This window comes from Saccopteryx leptura, chromosome 1, assembly GCF_036850995.1.
Source record: "Saccopteryx leptura isolate mSacLep1 chromosome 1, mSacLep1_pri_phased_curated, whole genome shotgun sequence".
NCBI classification, from domain to species: Eukaryota; Metazoa; Chordata; class Mammalia; order Chiroptera; family Emballonuridae; genus Saccopteryx; species Saccopteryx leptura.
This window is the reverse complement of record NC_089503.1, coordinates 390,693,876-390,712,879: the sequence shown is the minus strand read 5'-3', so window position 1 is coordinate 390,712,879 and position 19,004 is coordinate 390,693,876. Positions and strand designations below refer to the sequence as shown.

The following is a 19,004-nucleotide window of genomic DNA, read 5'->3' as shown; positions in this document are numbered from 1 at the left end:
TTTCCAACTCCCTGGTGACAGAGGCCTCTGCACTAAGGACCCTTCCCCACCTCACCATGTCCCTCTTCATCTGGCTGCTCACTGTGTCATTTCTGATGACCTGTCATAGAAAGCACAGCACTTCCCTGAGCCACTGAGTTGTTCTAGGAAATAATTGAAATCGAGAGGAGGGAACCCCAACTTTTGTAGCCAAATCAGACAGAAGTGCAGGTAACGTGGGGACTGGACTCTACAGTGAGGGCTGTGTTGTGGGGCGGAGCCCTGAGTGTGTGGGGTCTGACGCTCACTCCAGGCAGTTCGTGTTGGAATAGAGCTGAATGGTAGAAAATGCAGTTAGTGTCTGAGAATCAGAGAACTGGCTGAGTGAAGAAAAATTCCCACCATCCTCACAGAAATTCCGAGTAAGAGCCAGGAAGTAACCTCTCCCTGGGATGTCGTTTATTGGTTACTTGTTCTTCAGGCCAAACTTGAGTGCTACAAAGTACAAAGTCAAGTCTCAGATCTTCACTCTCATGGAGAGTTGAAAGGGGTCACTTCTCCATCCCTCACCCCAGCAGCTGAACTCTCTTCACATGAGAGAATTCCACACATAAAGTCAGGTGGGAGGCAGAGACCACATCCCTCCATAAAAGAGGGAAACCCACTATAAGGTATTTTTCCCCGCCGAGAAGGAAGGAAGGGGCTGGAGCCACGAAGTGTGGAGTAACAAAAGGCTTTATTGAGTACAGAGCACGCATCCCACCCGGTGCCGTTCCCTGGCCCCTAGGAAAGATGGAGGCCAGAGAAGTCGCAAGTGGTGACCCGTGTGGGAGATATTTAAAGTCCCTAGGGTGGTCGAGCTAATATGACATGGTGAAATCTCACTGGCTGTAAGACAGTCGCTTTTTTAAAAAGGGTTCCTGGGAAGTTCCTTTTGGCGCACTTGGTTGTGGGCGGTCCTAGCCAAAGTTCGCGGGTCTGGGTTCCTCATGTGACCATCCCCCATTATCTACCGACCTTACACCCACGTCCCCCAATATTTGTGCAACTGGACACGGCATTAGGCTCCACCAGTCTGGGGACCACATGCCAGACTCTGCCTTGGGACATGGTGATAGAGAGGCTGGGACTGTGCAGACTGCACTGGACAAGGGTGGCGGGAGTGGCAGGGACAGTGTCCAGCTGCCAGGAGAGCAGAGACAGCAGTTCTGGCCGCAGGACTAGGGTCCAGCATCAGGGAGTCAGGGGTGTGAGCAGTGACATGTGCCCAGCAGCAGGACAGTGGTTCCTGTGTGGGACCCGACCTCGGCTGGACTGTGGGTCTGCTCCTGGCTGTGTGGCCTCAACCTAGTCTGTGTCTTTCCCCCAAATACTATTACACCCCAATATAATGTATATACTGCTTTATATCTAAAGCAAAAATATTTGGGATTACGTTTGCTGCAAGAAATCAATCAGGGGAACAGTTTCAAAGAACAAGTGTTCAGAGATTTTATTACGCTGATCCGGGACACTTCCTAAATCTTCCACCTGACTCTGCTGTGGGAAACAGGCTGTAAGCTGGCAAGGTCGTTATAACCTAAGGCTTAAGACTAAGCCTTTCCCACCCTTTTAATACTAAGATCTTTTCAACAAAGCTTTTACCCACACCCTTGACTGTTGTATGATATAGGGTGGTGCACTCTCATGAGGAATCCCATTTATGCCTCAGATGAGTGGCTTTGTATCAGACTTCCTTATTTGTGTAGTGGATTAAAGGCTTTAACTGTCTACACTATCTAATAAAGCCAAGGCCAGGGGCTCTTTCTCTGACCTTGCCATCAGCATTGCAGAGGCCTCCCAATCCCATCCTCTTTTCCCCGTGAGTCTGTTTTCGTAATTCCACACAGTTCTCCCTCAGAACCTGGAATTACTAGTCACGCTGGTTCGTGGCACTCTGCCCACGGCAAAGAGAACGACATGTACCTCCCACCATCACATCTCATAATTGACAGTACATGTCCTCCCTTTTCTTTCTGAATGAAAAAAACATACCTTTACATGTGGACTTAAGACCCCTCCCCTCCCTGAGCTCCATCACTGACCTCAGGGGTTCCCAGTCTGGCTGAAAACCAAGATTGCTGTGGGTTTCTTACACACCTCCAAGCCCCTCCCAGACCCATCGTCCCTGAGAATTAGGCTCCAGACCAGGAATCACCGTGTAACCAGCCTTGCAGGTGAGGCTGACACACAGCCCTGTGGGGACCCTGGTCTGGGTTCCTGCTACTAAACGTGTGACCTGAGACCAGCAGCATCAGCACCGACCTTGTTATAATCCAGACGCTCACACTCTCCTCTCGACGGTCTAAGTCTGAACAAAATGGCAGGTGACCCCTGCACACAGGGAAGTCTAGGACTCCGTGGTCGCCATGCCTTCTAGACGTGGAGACAGAACTGTGCCGTCAGCTCTGGTGTGTGTCTGAGCAGATGGCTCAGCACTGGGTCCTGGTCAGTCCTTCCTCCTTTGTCTCCTGCAGCCATCACTGCCTGGGTCTCCTCCTCCATTTAGAAGGGTTAAATAGCTTTTCTAAGTGTTGCCTCCCAAGTCTATTTCTCCAGCCAACATCTCTCCTCATCTCCACACTCATCTGTCCACCTGCCAATCAGATGACTCCCTTGTATTTCTAACAGACGTCTCAGCTCCACCATCTCTTACAATGAACGCCTGTGATGTCCCCTCAGATATGCTCCTTCCAGAGCCTCCCCATCTCCACTGACAGCAACTCCATCTACTTTTTTCCTTTGAGATTTTCCATGACCTTGACTCCTCTGACACCCCAGATCAACCCATCAGGAAGCAGGGACACTCAGAGGAGAATGAGACTGGAACCCCAAACAAGAACAAAAATAGTCAGACTGCTCCATAGAAACAAAGAAACAACAAATAAAGACTCAGGAGGTGGGGACTGTTAGATCCAGGCCGGGGCCGTGGCTGACTGACCCCACAGAGTCCTCACTGCCCACAGACCTGGAGGGGTCCTTTATTAGGACAAGTTACAAGGCCTGGGTGACATTTGAGTCCCTGTGATCACAGGACCTGAGGGACAAGGTTCTACTGAAGAGGCAAGAAAAAAGCAGAAAGGTGACCCAGTTGAGGAGTAACCACATCAGTGTCCACGGTGCACTGAGCACACTAGGCAGAGACCCCGACCACACTGGGCCCTCACAGCCTCTCCTGTGCCTGCAACAGACTCAGCACAGCAGACACACAGGTTCTGGAGAGTTCTCAGTGCTTCTATTTATTTCCTCTCAAACTTTAGGGTCTTCTCTTTTACTTAACCCAACAACCCTCCATAGCAAGAAGTGAAAATACAAACTCACACACAGAGTCCTATTTCAATAAGAGAATAAAAAGCTGCAGCTCAGTGCTCCATGAAGTTCACACAGGGATGGGGAGGGCCCAGCCCCCCTCTGCTGGACAGGGAAGTGTGGGGAGGGGACCTGGGGGAAGGGGTGGGCCAGCCTCCCACCTCCTCACATTATGCTGATAGGAATGCAGACACGTTCAGATACCCTTTGCAGAGAGAGAAGTGAGAGGATCCTGAAGTCAAATAGGGTTGGTGTGTGTGTGTGTAAAGCATCTTCCATCACTCAGTCCCCGACAAGGCAGCTGTCTCACGCTATTGAAGGAAATAATCATAAAGAAATACAGTTCAGTCATGGTAACTGGTGACATTCTCAAGAGTTCACCTTAAAAAGTCCCAGAGGATCCCCATCACCCAGCCCTGTCCCCTCTGCCCCAACCCCTCCCCACAACAGGGTCTCACCTTTAGAAGCCGTGAGAGACACATCAGAGCCCTGGGAACTGTCACTGCCTGGGGTAGAACACAACAGGACGTGGTCAGAGCCCCCAGGACAGGAGACTAAAGGTAGATATGGAGAGTATGATCCCACATGGGCTACTGTCTGCATTATCACAGGGTCTCAGGGGTCACCCCCTCCATACTCACTTGCAGCCTGAGCGTAGCTCCCTCCTTTCCCACCTGCGGGAAGAAAACATCCTGTGAGAGACCAGGGAGGAGGCAGGACCATGAGGTCCTAAAGGAACCCCTAGTCCTGGGCCCCAGAGAAGTTTCCAGAACTGTGAGTACAAACCCAGGGCAGGATCAGAAAACCTGAGGAAAAGTACTTGTGTGGGGACTGGACCAACCTCCCTCCAGGAGGTCTGTCCTCAGCAGGACCCTCCCCTCTGACCTGTGACTGTTGGGAACCAGGTCCCCATCACCAGACTCATCAAGTTGATAACTTTGTCCCTCACGTTCACAAGCGCCTCACTAAAGAGTCAGTGTTAGCAAACAGCCCCAGACTGGGCAAGCACACGTGTGTGGGGACAGTACTTCCCATTAATGAAGCAAACAAACTTCTTCCTGAGCTTGAAACCCCCTGTGGAACAAGAAACTCAGACCCCACCCTTCCCTACCTGAGCGCCTCCTCCTCCACATCACAGCCCCCACCACAGCTCCAGTGACCACAGCTCCAAGGACCAGGACAGCAACGGTGACCACAGTGGTGATGGTGGCCTGAGGAGGCTCTGGGAAGAGATGGGAAGGGAAGGTCAGGGCCTTGACCCCCAGGCCACAGCACCGACCCTGCTGAAGTCCTCCAGAGGCCCCTGCTCCCTGAGAAGAGGCTCCGTGCCCACGTCCCTCCTCACCCCATCTCAGGGTCAGGGGCTCAGGCAGCCCCTTGTGCTGCACATGGCACGTGTAGCTCTGCTCCTCTCCAGGGGGCACTACCACGGCCGCCCACTTCTGGAAGCTCCCATCCCCTGCAGGCCTGGTCTCCACAAGCTCCATGCCCTGGGTCAGGTCCTGCCCATCACGCTGCCAGGTCAGGGTGATCTCCGCAGGGTAGAAGCCCAGGGCCCAGCACCTCAGGGTGACCTCACGGTCAGAGATGGGGTGGTGGGTCACGTGTGCCTTTGGGGGGTCTGAGGAGAAAGGTGAGAAATTCAGGAACTTTGCATCTGTCATGGGCCACTCCAGCAGCACTCATGTGACCATCCTGAGAGTGGACAGGACAGCTGGGCTGGGGGAGGGAGCACAAAAACCAGACACCAGCCTGGACAAAGGAGCCTGGGATGATCTCAGTTATGAGATCATTTCTTTAGAAATTTCTAGAATCAGAGTGACACAGCCCAGTTTAAGAGGCAGGCCTATCGAGGCATAAAGGGAGTTCTGGTCCCGACCTGGGTGGACACCAAATGACTCAGAAAAGCCTGGTCAGACCTCAGACACACTGGGTGGGGGCGGAAACAAGGCCTGAAGGAGAAAGTCCCCATGGGTCCCAGGGCCACTGCCAGGGTCAAGGGGAACCGCTGATGAGTTATTTCAGGATTGTCCTCCCCTCCATCCTGGTGAGACTGCACGTAATTGTCCCTGAGAAAAGGGGGAGTCGCTTTCTGGTCCCGGATCTAAAAACCCAGGGGACTCAATGTCCTGACGCACAAGAGGGTGTTCTGATTCTGATCCATTTCCTGTCTCCGTGTAGGACCCGCAGCCCGAGGGGAGAGGAGGGAGCCCCGCGGCCCTGGTACCTGCGCGCTGCAGCGTCTCCTTCCCCTTTTCCACGTAAATGCGGAGCCACTGCACGCACTCCCCCTTCAGGTAGTTCCTGTAGCGCTCCGCATAACCGCCCACCTCCAACTTGTGCTTAGTGATCTGAGCCGCAGCGTCGACAGCGGTCCAGGAGCGCAGGTCCTCGTTCAGGGCGATGTAGTCCCTACCGTCGTAGCCGTACTGCCAGTACCCGCGGAGGAAGCGCCCGTCCGGTCCAATTTCGCAGCCATGTATCTTCTGGAGGATGTGAGACCCTGACCCCGCCCCGCGGTCAGCTGCACCCACTCAGCGCTGTCCCTGCGGTCAGCCCCGCCCACTCAGCGCTGTCCCTGAGGTCAGCCCCGCCCACTCAGCGCTGTCCCTGCGGTCAGCCCCGCCCACTCAATGCTGTCCCTGAGGTCAGCCCCGCCCACTCAGCGCTGTCCCTGCGGTCAGCCCCGCCCACTCAGTGTTGTCCCTGCGGTCAGCCCCGCCCACTCAGCGCTGTCCCTGCGGTCAGCCCCGCCCACTCAGTGTTGTCCCTGCGGTCAGCCCCGCCCACTCAGCCCCGCCCCCACCCCGACCGCCGGAATTTAACCTAAACGGAAAACGAAACCGGATCAAAGTCCACGCGGGCTCCTCCCGGGTGGGATGTGGGGTCCCGCAGTCTCGGATGGAGCTCGAACCTGACACTCGGGCGACCCCGGCTCGTCCGTGGGGATGGGGTCGTGACCGGGCCCCGCCCGCGTGGCTCACCGTCCTCGCTCTGGTTGTAGTAGCCGCGCAGGTTGTCTAGTTTGTGTTGGTAATTCTGTGCGGTGACCTTGGAATTCCGCGTCTCGCGGTCCCAATAGTGCGGGTCCTCCTGCTCCACCCACGGCTGCTCCATCCACGGCGCCCGTGGCTCCGTCCTCGGGCTCGCGGAGTCGCTGTCGAACCGCACGAACTCCGTGTCGTCCACGTAGCCGACGGAAAAGTAGTGAGGCTCCCCGGGGCCGGGCCGGGACACGGCGATGTCGAAATATCTCAGGGAGTGGGGACCTGGGGACGAGGAGAGGCTGAAACCCGTAACACTCCTGCCTGTGCGGGTCCCAGGTCCGGGAGATGGAAAAGGAGCCAAAACAGAGCAGGAGTCAGGACGGGGCGGTGGACACGCGCACTCCCCGGGGTCCTGCGCCCCCGACGGGTCCCCCCCCCCCCCCCCCGCTCTTCCCCGAAAAGTCTGTTTCCTCTGGACCCGCACTCACTAGCCCAGGTCGGGACCAGTGCCCCCGAGAGCAGCAGAAAGAAAATTGGTGACCCCATGACCCGCATACTCAGGGTCCGGGGACAATCTGAGTCGGGCTGGTCAGCGGAGAAATTATTAACGGGACGGCGGTGACGCTGATTAGTTTCTCTAAATACTGGACACCCAATAGGAATGACATCTGGGGTCGCGTCATGAGTATTCAGGAAGAAAAACAAGAGGTAGATTGTGAAAGACAGAAGTGAAACCCGCAGAGATGAGGACTCCCTAACACTCACTTTCTCCGCCAAACTCCGCCCTGGGGCTGAGACACTGATTGTCAGGCCAGGGGACCCGGGACTGTGTTCTGACCCTACTCCTGCGCGGAGAGCTCTTTGTCACCCTGTCTCCCTGAGTCCTGGCCCAGGGGCTGTGTGAGGAAAGCAAAGAGACACCCCAGGCTGGGCTCTGCCCCTTCCTCCTCTTCTATTCCCAGAATCCCTTCCCATGAAATGGACTCCCTGCCTCCCACCCCTTATCTCTCCCCCTGGACTCTTCTAGAAGAAAACTCACCCCAGGGAACCTGATGTCAGAGAGTGAGCTCGCCCTGGGAATGGAGGTGGAGGGATAGGGGTTTCTCTTAACCCTGGAGGAGCTGTGTCTGAAAACACGGGATAGAGACTCTCAGAGACCAGTCTCCCTGTTGTCTGTGAACCCCAGTGGGGAGCACAGTCTTGGGAACCTTGAACATCAGGAAGCTGATCTGTAAAGAAGTGATTTTGGCCCCTTGGTACAGAAATGTGTCTAGCCAGCACTGCAGTCAGACTCACAGAGCTCCTGAATTCTACTTCCCACACAGTGTGTCTGTGACTCGGGGTTGTTACATTGTGAAATGATCTTCATTCAGTAGCCCTGAGTTTGTCTGTGAGTCCCCCACGTCCTCAATACAGAGAAGCCCAGGGAAGCCCTGTGTCACTGTGCATTTCAACAGGAGCATGTACATCCTAGAAGTTACAAGTGCTCAATGTGGTCATCCAAATGATGGAGAGAGAGAAGGAAGGTTGGCTGGAGGGGTCCCAGACCCAGGACAGAGTAAGGAAAGTTCAGAGAGGGTGTCAGGGAGCCTGGAGCCTAAATCAGCCTTCAGAGGGGCAATGGTCCTGCCTTAGTTTCCCCGCTGTTCTCAACCTTTGACGGGAAGGAGCCTGTAAGCTGTGAGGTCCCAGAGCAAACGGGGCAGCAGATTTGAGAGCACAGCAGCGGGGCCATCGGTCAGTTATGCTCCCTCAGGCTGAGGTCTGGGTGTGCATTCTCACGCTGCCACGTGACCTAGTGGAGGAAAGAATGACAAGAGAGGAAAAGGGAAGAACTGCTGGACCAGCACCTTTACGTAGACGAGAAGGGATGAGGCCTCGAGAACCAGCAGAGGGACGGCTCTGGCTGAGAGCGTGGACAGCTCACCTGTGGTGACGTCTCCGAGTAGACAGTGTTGGAAATATGTAATAATCATCTTCTAATGTGACCAGTTTTGTCAGTGAAGCAGGAAACAAGGTCACTGGCAGTAATGAGATGGGAAGGAGGGTAGATGTTTGAGCAGAGGATGGGGGAGACTGAGGGAGCCGTGCAGGGACAGGATGATTGTGGGCAGCAGTGTGGACCCCCTTGTGGTCCCGGTCATGATGTTAATGTGACAGCATCCACGTGCCTGTGTTGTCTCCAGCCTCCTGTAGCTGCACGGGGCAGGTGCAGGGAGGGCAGAGGTAGAATTCCCCTGCTGTGTGGTTTTTCCAAGCAAGGGTGACAAGGCAAGGGAGACCAAGGGAGGAATTGAAATGCTGTCTCATGGAATTGAAGATGAGTGAGGAGGGAGGAGAGGACATCGAGGGGTGAGGGACGGTGACTAGATGGTAGGATAATAACCTGGGATCCCAGTGGGCACAAAAATTGTGGGAGGTGATGTAGCACAGGGTGGTCTCAGGCCTGGGAAACGGGCATATTTGTGATGAATTATTTGATGATATTACATTACACATGTGATCAAATAATTGCACCAGTGTTTCCAGAGCTTAGGCCGCCCTGCGGGGTGAGTAGGGAGATGGAGGGCAGAGCGTGGGAAGCATGGCGTGGAGACTGTGGGAGGGCTGGGTTATTGGCAATGACAAGTCTAGGGGATGACAAGGGAGGGGGCCCAGGAAGAGCAGAGCAGAAGGTCATGGAGGAGAGGAGCTCAGGGAAGTGAGGAGCCAGGGACTGAGCATCCTCTGCTGAGTGTGTTCTGTCCCTGCTGTAAAGTGACCACAAACTGAGGGGCTTTAAACAACAGCCCTATATTATGTCATGGTTTGCATAGGTTACAGGTCTGACATGTCCTCACTGGGTAGGAATAAGGGGTCAGCAGGTCTCTGCCCCTCACTGGGGCTCTGGAAGAACCCACTGCCAAGGTCATTCACTTGTTTTTGAACTCAGATTCTTGCAGATATGGGACTGAGTCCCCGTTTCCTTGCTGGGTGTCAGCTGAAGCCACCCTGAGCTCCCAGAGGATATCTTCAGTCCTGGAACGTGGCCCCCACAGCACACACAACCCTTCCCCCACGTGGAAGCTCTCTGCCTCCCCTCACCCTCATCTCTCCTGCAGCCTCTCTGACTCCAGCCATAGAAACCTCTCTGCCTTTAGGTTCATGTGACATGATTGGGTCCAGCCAGGTGATCCAGGATGGTCTCCCTGTCCTAAGGTCCTTAACCTTCATTACATCACCAAGTCCCTTTCTCATGTAAGGAAGCCTGTCCACAGTCTCCAAGGATTTAGGATGGACATCTTTGAGGACTAATATTTATCCTTCCTCATCTCATTATGTTGAAATCACGAGGTCAAGATGGTAACACTCTAGGGAGGGTGACAGTGAGCCAGGAGCTAAAAGAAATGAGGTGATGGCCTGGGGGTCCCCAGGGATTACCTACAATGAGGGGAGTGGGGGCTCTGATCTGATGATGGATTAGGGGATGTTAGGAAGGAGAGAAGGGCAAAGTCACAGCAGTTGAGGAGAAGGACCCCACCCACCTCCAGGCCCAGGGCACAAGGTCTGTGGGAGGGGAGACACCCCCATGACAGGACTTCAGAGAGAGCTGTGTCCTCAGGGAGACCCAGGTCCCTGTCAGAGCTGCAGGTGCAGGAACACCCTGGGAGGACTGTGTGGATTTGGCTGATGCTGGGCTGAGACCTCCGGGGGACACAGTGGAAAGATTTCAGGAGCTGGGGAGGGGGTGTGAGGGGAGACAGAGTAGGGGTGCATGGAGCCTGTGGAGATGAGCGTGCAGGATGTTTGGGGGACCAGCAGTGACAGAGACAGACAGGGGAAAGGAGAGAACAAGGTTAGTCCTGGTGGATTCAGGGCAGATGGTGGTGAGTGTGAGAGAGGGAGGTGGGAGGGGCAGGGGTCTGGGGCTCTCACTTGGGCTCTGTTGATGGGGAGGGGGAGGTTTAGTGTTATCAGTGTTAATTCTAGTAGGTGGACACTTTCTTGACCTCCTGATTGTGGGGTGGAGTGTTGGAGGAGAGGAAAGTCTTAGAGGACATTCTAGAGTTCACTCTTAACCCTTAGGGAGGGGACTGTCCCACACCAGGTCTCAGTGTGACACCTTCTTTTGGAGATGTGACTTCTGGGGCACCAGATATGACCCTGACATCGCTGTCCCTCTGTTCTGCTGCTGAGGTGACAGAAATCCCAGGGGGCTGTGCTTTGGCCCATCTCCCCCATGAGCATGTCCACAGTGTGGAGGGTTCTGTAGAGAGTGAGCTGTTGTTCCCAAATAAATAATAATTTCATTTCAAAAATTCAATTTAAAGAAACAGGTGAGAAAGAGGGAGTGAAAGAAATATTTCTACTTCTCAGTTTACGTGGTGTTTCATCAAGGGGACAGAGAGAGGGGTGGCCGGGAGGGGTGGACACTCAGAGACGGCACAAGGCCCTGAGCCCTCCTCTTCTCCACGTGAGAGGCTCTGGGGGGATGACACAGAGGACCTTGTGTGACTTTGACACTTTATACTGTTAGGAAATTACAGCTATTTTCTTCAGTGTAATAATAATAGTATTTGAAGGAAAAACTTATTTTTTAAGAGATGAATACTGAAATATTTAGGGGTGAAGGTCCTAATGTTGGCAGGTGATTTACAAATATTTTAGCAAAAATTATAGAAATATATTACACAGAGAAAATATAGCAAAATGTTAAAGTGCTCCAATATAGTTGTTTCAAAATATTTACATAATTAAATAAAGTTCTTTCTAACTTTCTATATGTTTAAAATTTATCACAGTGACTTGGAAAAAAATTTTTTTTTAATTTATTATTTTTTTTTTCATTTTTCTGAAGCTGGAAACAGGGAGAGACAGTCAGACAGACTCCCGCATGCGCCCGACCGGGATCCACCCCGCACGCCCACCAGGGGCAACGCTCTGCCCACCAGGGGGCGATGCTCTGCCCCTCCGGGGCATCGCTATGTTGCGACCAGAGCCACTATAGCGCCTGAGGCAGAGGCGAAGGAGCCATCCCCAGCGCTAGGGCCATCTTTGCTCCAATGGAGCCTTGGCTGCGGGAGGGGAAGAGAGAGACAGAGGAAAGCGCGGCGGAGGGGTGGAGAAGCAAATGGGCGCTTCTCCTGTGTGCCCTGGCCGGGAATCGAACCCGGGTCCTCCGCACGCTAGGCCGATGCTCTACCGCTGGGCCAACCGGCCAGGGCAGAAAAATATTTTAAATGATGATACATAGTAAAAGGGGAAACATTCACAATATGCTGTTGAATGAAAAATGGGCTTTAAGTATGTGTGTGAGAAAAGTCAGTGTGTGTGTCTCTCTGTGTGAGTGTGTCAGTGTGGTGCACACTCGGTGTGTCGGTGTGGAGCCGTGAGTGTGGCAGTCTGAGTGCACTCACTCACTCATTCACTGAACACAACAACAACGGGGCATTTCAGGGCAGTGGAAATGCAGCTGTGGACATCACATCCCTGTCCCTGTCCTCACAGAGCTTACTGTCTCACGAGAGGACAGACAGTAAATAAATAGATACAGTGTAAAGTGTGCCAGTGACCTGGGTGTGAACAAAAGCCCAGCAGAGAGGGAAGAGGGAGGCTGAGGTGACCCGGGTAGGGCAGGGAGGCCCCTCAGGAGGACCTGGGGAGACAGTCATGGAGGGAGGTGCTGCCTGGTGACAGGTCCTCAGCCCGGGGTCAGAGCATGGGCTCCAAGGTGTGAGCACCTTGGGCGCCTGAGCGGGAGGAACACTGGGGACCGTGGTCAGGGCCCCTCACACGGCCACCGCTGTGTCCCCTGGGCCTGGACTGGAAAGGGTCTTGCAAATGTAACACATTTTGCAAAAGTCACTGCAGACTTCCCAGGAGTTGAAATGGGACGTGTCCCCCCCTGTGCAGCCCCGGGCTCCCAGGGACCCAGCTAGAAACAAGTGCATGACCGTTGTCCATGTGTCCTTATTGAGAAAATCTCACACAAGTGCTGTTACTGTTGCACATGGAGAAGGAGCGCTGTAAACATAGAGCAGAAGAAACGTTTCTTTCCAGTTTCCCGGGTGTCGTGTCCTCATCACGGGGCTGGAGAGCGGGGTCGCAGTGGGCAGGGGGCACCTCGGAGACGGCGCAGGGCCCCTGAGCGCTGCTCCCCCTCAGTCCCTGCCCGTCCCTGACCCTGACACCTGCGGAGCCCAGGACGCCCAGAAGCCTCTTCACCCCCAGGGAGGCCCAGCCTCAGGTCAGCTGCCACTGACCCACTGCGGCCCAGACCCTCCCAGCGCGCAGTCAGCGTCTGGGGGCTGCATGGGGCGCCCCCGTGTGGTCACAGCGCTGAGGTCAGAAGACCTGCTCCCCTTTCTGCTGCTCAGCAGGGGCTTCCCAGGGTCTCCCTCAGCTCCCAGCACAGAACAGGGCCATGAACGCTGAGGAGACCCCGTCTTGTGTCAGGATGACAGATATATGAAACGATGCTCATCTTCACTAGCTCTGAGAGAAATGCAAATCAAAACTACAATGAGATACCACCTCACACCTATTAGATTGGCTGTTGTCAACAAGACAGGTAACAAGTGTGGGAGAGGCTGTGGAGAAGAAGGAACCCTCACTCCCTGCTGGTGGGAATGTAGACTGGTACAGACAGTATGGAGGAAAGGATGGTGCTTCCTCAGGAAATTAAGAGTTGACCATATGTCCCAGCAATCCCTCTATCGTTATCTACCCAGAAAAACTCAAAAAATGGGTACACGAAGACACACACACCACCATGTTCATCACAGCATTATTCACAGTGGCCAAGACATAGACACAACCAAAGTGTCCCTTGAGAGAGAATTGGATAAAGAAGATGTGGTCCATATATTCAATATACACTGGAACACCACTCAGTCATAAGAAATGATGACACATTGCCATTTAGGACAACATGGCTGGACCCTGAGCATATTACACTGAGTGAAATAAGGAAGTCAGAAAAAGCTCAGAACTGGGTGATTTCACACACAGGTGCGATATAAAATGGAGCCTCATGGAGATAGAGAAAAGTGAAGTGGTTTCCAGGGGAAGAAGGAGGTGGGGAGTGGGTGGAGGGAGGAGACTAAAGAGGAACAATTACTCAGTAATGGAAAATGATCTGACTCTGGGTGATGGGTACACAACATAATCAACAGTTCAAACACCATAGAAAATTTTTACCTGAAACCTATGTTCTCTTATTGATCAATGTGACCCAGTTAAATTTGATTTTCTAAGTAAAAATTTCAAAAAAGATTCTTTGTGTTTCACTTTTGTCATTTTAATTGTGACATGTCTTGGTGTCAGCTTCCTTGGGCTCCTCCTGTTTGGGAATCTCTGTCGTTCTTGGACGTCTGTGTCTGTTTCCTTCCCCAAGTTAGGGACGTTTTCAGTCATTATTTCCTAATACAGGTTTTCAATGCCTTGCTTTCTCTCTTCTTCCGGTTCCCCTATGATGCGGATGTTGTTACACTCGGTGTCCCAGAGGTTTCTTAAACTCTCCTCATTCATTGGATATATATATATAATTTTTTTTTTTTTTGGTGTTCTGAGTGGGAGTCTTTTGGTACCTTGTCTCCCAAATTGCTGATTCAGTTTTCTGCTTCATCTGATCTGCTGTTGACTCCATCTACCGTGTTCTTCACTTTGACTGGATTCTCTAAGTGGTTCCTGTGTCCCTTCTCTCCTTCTCCTCTCTGGTTGGAGTCCTCACTGAGCTCCGTGAGCCCCTCACACCAGTGCTGTGGACTCGCCTCTAGTGGACGCTGGTCTCCATTCTGTTCAGTTCTGTTTCTGCACTTTGGTTTTGCTCCTTCATTTGGCTCCTGTTTCTCTGTCTCCTCATCTCAGCTGCCTCTCTGCCTTTGCTTTTATGAATTAGATAAATCTGCTCTGACTGCCAGTCCAGGCAGGGTGGCCTGATGTAGGCGGTGTCCTGGGGGTCCAGTGGTGCAGTCGCCTGGTCCCCTGAGCTGGGTGTTTCAAGAATGCACCTTGTGTGGGATTCCATGTGCCCTGTTGTTGAGCCTTGATTGGTGTTGGCTCCTCTGTGGGTGGGGTAGACCTTTAGGCTGACTGGCTGTGAGTACTGACCACAGCCACAGCATAAAAGCTGTTCTTTGGGGGCTGACCTAATAAAGTGAGACTCAGCACGGCAGCCTGGTGTCTGCTGAAATAGCACTTTGCTTATTTTGCTTGTGGAGCTAATAGGATGGTCCTGTGTTGTGTCTGAAGCCGGCCACTAAATATGTTGGATCTGCGCCCTCTTAGGAGGGGCTGCAGTGTAGGCCAAGGCCCAACACTACCTGGTAGGAGCTACAGTGATCCGTGCTTGGTAGCTCTCTGTGCTGGGTCTGGAGGTGTGTGGGAGAGGCCATGCTGGGAACCAAGGCCAGCTGTCCAGGTACCAGGATTGGGATACGTACAGCTGCTGCCTGTCACCTACCTGTAAGGCTCAGTCCCTGAAAGTACCTCAGGTGGCACAGGAGTTGGATGAGGTGGGGTCTCAGGCTGGGACGAGTGGTGTTCACCAGGTTAATGCAGAGTCATGTTTGGCTGGGGGTGGGGAACTCAACATAAGAAAGTGGCAGCTGTCCCTTAGCCCTCATTCTAGAGCCACACAACTCAGTCCCTCCCTGCATGTCTCTGGCACCCCCTAAGCCACCGTCCCTCCTCAGGAGCCTAGGGTGAATGCCCAAGGGAGTCTGTGCTGGCCCTTTAAGAGGAACGCCTGGGGCTCCAGCCGCCTCTGTCTCACCCAGTCAGATGGAATCCCTGATGTTCACAGCCAGGTGTTGAGGGAGTTCCTCTTCCTAGTGCTGATGCTCCAGGCTGGGGAGCCTTGTGTGGGACTGGGACCCCTCACTCTTCTGGAGCAAACTCAGCAGCTGAAATCTCTCTCCTGACTCTCAACTGCCACATGTGGGTGCGGGGCCAGCCCATTTCCTGTCTCCACCCTGCGACCTGTCTCAACATGGCTCCTTCTTTATGTCCTCAGTTATAGGACTCCTGCTCAGGCGGACTTCACATGGTTCTCCAGGTTGATTGTTCTGTAATTCAGCTGTGATTTGATGTGGTCCTGGGAGGAGGCCAGCACACTGTCTACTTGCTCTGCCATCTTGACCAGAACCCCAATGTGGCACTTTTAAATAAAGTAGTCAGAGTGGGTCCCACTGAGGTGACAATTGAGCAGACTTGAGAAACTGAGCCATGCAGAAATTTGATGGAAAGACATTCCTGGATCGCCCTCTGCACGTACCCAGGACTCTGCATGGGGCAGGTGATAAAACCACAGTGGGCACAGAGGTGGGCACACACGGGCAGACTTCTGCAGGATCACTGGGGCCCATGGTCTCTCCTTCCTGCCTTGGGTGTTAGAAGCCCTGGAGCTGGGAGCGGGGGCACTGCTGTGTGGAGGAAGACCAGGAGAGGAGGGAGGAAGTAAAGATGGGGAAGTGGATGTGGGAAGTCCACATTGTCTCTGCCTTCACTGTCCTGAGTCCAGGATTTTCCAGGTTGTGGTGACTGCAGTGGACGGTGTGGGCAGTCACACTGTGGGAGGCTGAGCATTGGTCTCGCCACCTGCCAACAGCAGGCTGACCTGGCTGCGGGCAGGAAGCTGTTGACTGTGGACTCAGGACTGAGGGGGACGGAACCTGGGGGCAGAGACACATCAGTGATGGACAGATCTTGTTCTCTAAATACCATTCCACAATAAAAGGAACCAGGGCTTCTTAGAAAAATGTCTGATTTTAGGGCTAAGACAGAATAAATTCTATATAAGTTGGAACCTCTTGTAATGCCAGGGAAGGAGTGTACCCCACATGTGCAGCATGTCAAGGGACGTCAGGGCCAACCTGAAAGAGCTGCTGTGAGCACAGTGGGGACAGTGTGAGTACACGTGACACAGGTGAGAGAGTGTAGCCCACATACAAAGCAGGGACCATGAGTGCATGCTCCTGTGAGTGACTGAGACTTCAGTGAGGGAGTAGGGGGAAGTCTTCCTTAGATTTCCAAGTTCCACATGAAGAGAATCCCCTCCCAGCAGTTGGAGCTGAATTCCTCCCCTTGAATGTGGGCCGGACTTGGTGACCTGCTTCCAAAATATAGATCATGGAAAGTGAAAAATGACTCACTGTAACTCAACAACCGAGCTTTAAACAACACGGGTTTGAGCTGTTCCGGTCCACTTACATATGGCATTATTTTAATAAATACCAACAGTGTTGTAAGTGTATTTTCTCTTCCTTATGATTTTCTTAACAACATCTTCTTTACTCTAGCTATTTTATTGTAAGATTATAGTATATAATGCTATGTAACAGATAAAGCATGTTTTATCTATTACATGTAAGGCATCTGGTCTACTAGTAGTTAAGTTTTTGGCAAGTCAAAGTTATACACAGATTTTCTACTGAGCAGAGTGCATGTGACCCTACCACCCATGTTGTTCAAAGATCAACTGTATTTACATGGAGAAACTCAGTAGAAATCACCATAGTCATGTGGAAAAGGGGATGTTAATATCACGCATCCTTTGACATGATGTGACACTTGTCCTATGGAATTCCTCCCCAAACCCACATACCCAACCTAATCATGACAAACATCAAACAAACCTACAATAAGAGACATTCTGCTAATTATCTGCCCAGTATCCTTCAAATCTTTCAAGGTCATGATAACGGGGAAAATAATTCAGCAAATCAGAGGAGACTAAGGAGTCACAACAACTTAGTGCATTCAGGTTCCCAGATTTGATCCCGGAACTGAAAAAGAACATTAGTGGAAAAATGATGACATTCAAATAAAGTCTGTAGCTCAGCTGACAGTGTGTCCAACGTTAAATCGCTGAGTTTCTTAGTCTCAACATGACTCTGTTACATGTTAACATTAAAGGAAACTGAGTGATGGTCACATGGAAGCTCTGTTTTCTACCTTTACAACTGCTGTGTAAATCAAATATTACTCAAAAATAATTTGCATAAGTGAAATGAAACAGACAATCCAAATAGAACCATATTTATAAAAGAAATTTAATCACTCCCTGACCAGGTAGTGGCACCGTGGATAGAACATTGGATCGGGACATGAAGGACCAAGGTGCAAAACCCCGAGGTCACCGGCTTGAGCATGGGATCATAGACATGACCCCATGGTCACTGGCTTAAGCAAGGGGTCACTCACTCTGCTGTAGGCCCCCGGTCAAGGCACATATGAGAAAGAAATCATTGAACAACTAAGGAGCCGCATTGAAGAATTGATGCTTCTTGTCTCTCTCTCTTCCTGTCTGTCTTTCCCTAGCTGTCCCTCTCTCTGACTCTCTTTCCATGTCAAAAAAAGAAAGAAGGAAAAATAGAAAGAAAAAAGAAAAGAAAGAGACTGAATCACTAGTGAGTAACATTCCAAAACAGAAAGCACCGAGACCCAGTGGGGTCACTAGTGAATTTCACTAAACGTTCGGGGGAGAAATTATACAGTCTCCTTCAGAAAATGGGAGGGGAATACCTCTCACTTCATTCTGTGAGGTCAGCATTGTCCTAATACCAACACCAGACACACATTACAAGAAAACTACAGACTGATATCTCTCTTCAACACAGGCATAAACATCCTCAACAAAATATCAGCAAACCAAGCTCACAATGTATAAGGAGAACTGTCCATCACAGCCACATGGGATCCATCCCAGGTGGGCAAGATTACTTTAACATTTGAAAAAGAATTAATGCAGCAATTTTCAATCATTTTCATCTCATAGAACATATAAACTAATTACTAAAATTTTGCAGTACACCAAAAAGTATGTTTTTTGCCAGTCTGACCCCCCAAAATACATATAATTCTGATTCATTCAAACTGAATCGATTGCTATTGTTGTGTTGGCTGTTTATCTTTTTATTTGACAATTGAGGGGAAAAGAGGTCAGTGCCCCTGACAAAATAGTCAGCAATTACATCTTTTAAAAATTCTTGTGCCACACTGATTGAATGCTGCTCTATACTTTATGCAAAAGAAACAGACTAAAATGTCCCCTCTTCGCCTTCACAATAATTTGACACAAAACAGAACACCCAGCATCAGTATGGACAGTAGGAGAAGGGCCCCGTGTGAGTAGGAGAGCTGTGTGTGTGGCTGTGAGTCTTTCTAACAACAGGCATGCCTGTCCCACCTGTGTCACGAGGACGCGGGGCTGGGCGGCCAGATGGATGCAGACCTAGAGGATACGCCTGTCTCTTCAACATGTTGCTGTATTTAAAAGGCTTAGCTTTTTAGGCCCTGCTTGCTTGGCTCAGCAGTAGAGTGTCAGCCTGGCATGTGGAAGTCCTGGGTTCAATTCCTGGCCTGGGCACACAGGAGAAGCACCCATCTGCTTCTTCACCCTTCCTCCTCTCCTTTCCCTCTATCCTTCCCCTCCCCTCCCACAGCCAAGGCTCCATTGGAGCAAAGTTGGCTCTGGGGGTTGAGGATGACTCTATGGCCTCTACTTCAGGTGCTAGAATGGCTCCGGGTGCAAAGGAGCCACATTCCAGATGGGCAGAGCATTGCCCCCTGGGTGGGCATGCTGGATGGATCACAGTCAGACTCCAGCATGGAGTCTGTCTGTCTCCCCAGTTCTCACTTTAAAAGAACCAAAATATACAAAAAAAAACCCCAAAACTTAGCTTTTTATTTTTGGTCCAGGACTCTTCT

At 51.8% G+C, this 19,004-nt stretch overlaps 1 protein-coding gene and 1 long non-coding RNA gene across 2 annotated transcripts in view; one reads left to right on the top strand and one right to left on the bottom strand.

Moving 5' to 3' along the window:
- LOC136387819 (uncharacterized) overlaps positions 1-19,004 on the top strand; it is a 253,253-nt gene that overhangs the window by 199,102 nt on the left and 35,147 nt on the right. The gene's annotated exons all lie outside the window — the stretch shown is intronic.
- The window catches only part of LOC136387815 (patr class I histocompatibility antigen, B-2 alpha chain-like), a 79,798-nt gene continuing 64,034 nt past the window's right edge, over positions 3,241-19,004 (bottom strand). Inside the window, exons 2-8 of the mRNA XM_066359887.1 lie at positions 6,312-6,596; positions 5,555-5,830; positions 4,673-4,948; positions 4,439-4,549; positions 3,969-4,001; positions 3,786-3,833; positions 3,241-3,638 (exon numbers count right to left, since the gene is read on the bottom strand). Of these exons, the coding sequence (XP_066215984.1) occupies positions 3,634-3,638; positions 3,786-3,833; positions 3,969-4,001; positions 4,439-4,549; positions 4,673-4,948; positions 5,555-5,830; positions 6,312-6,596 (1,034 nt within the window). The 3' untranslated portion in view covers positions 3,241-3,633. The remainder of the gene's footprint in view (positions 3,639-3,785; positions 3,834-3,968; positions 4,002-4,438; positions 4,550-4,672; positions 4,949-5,554; positions 5,831-6,311; positions 6,597-19,004) is intronic.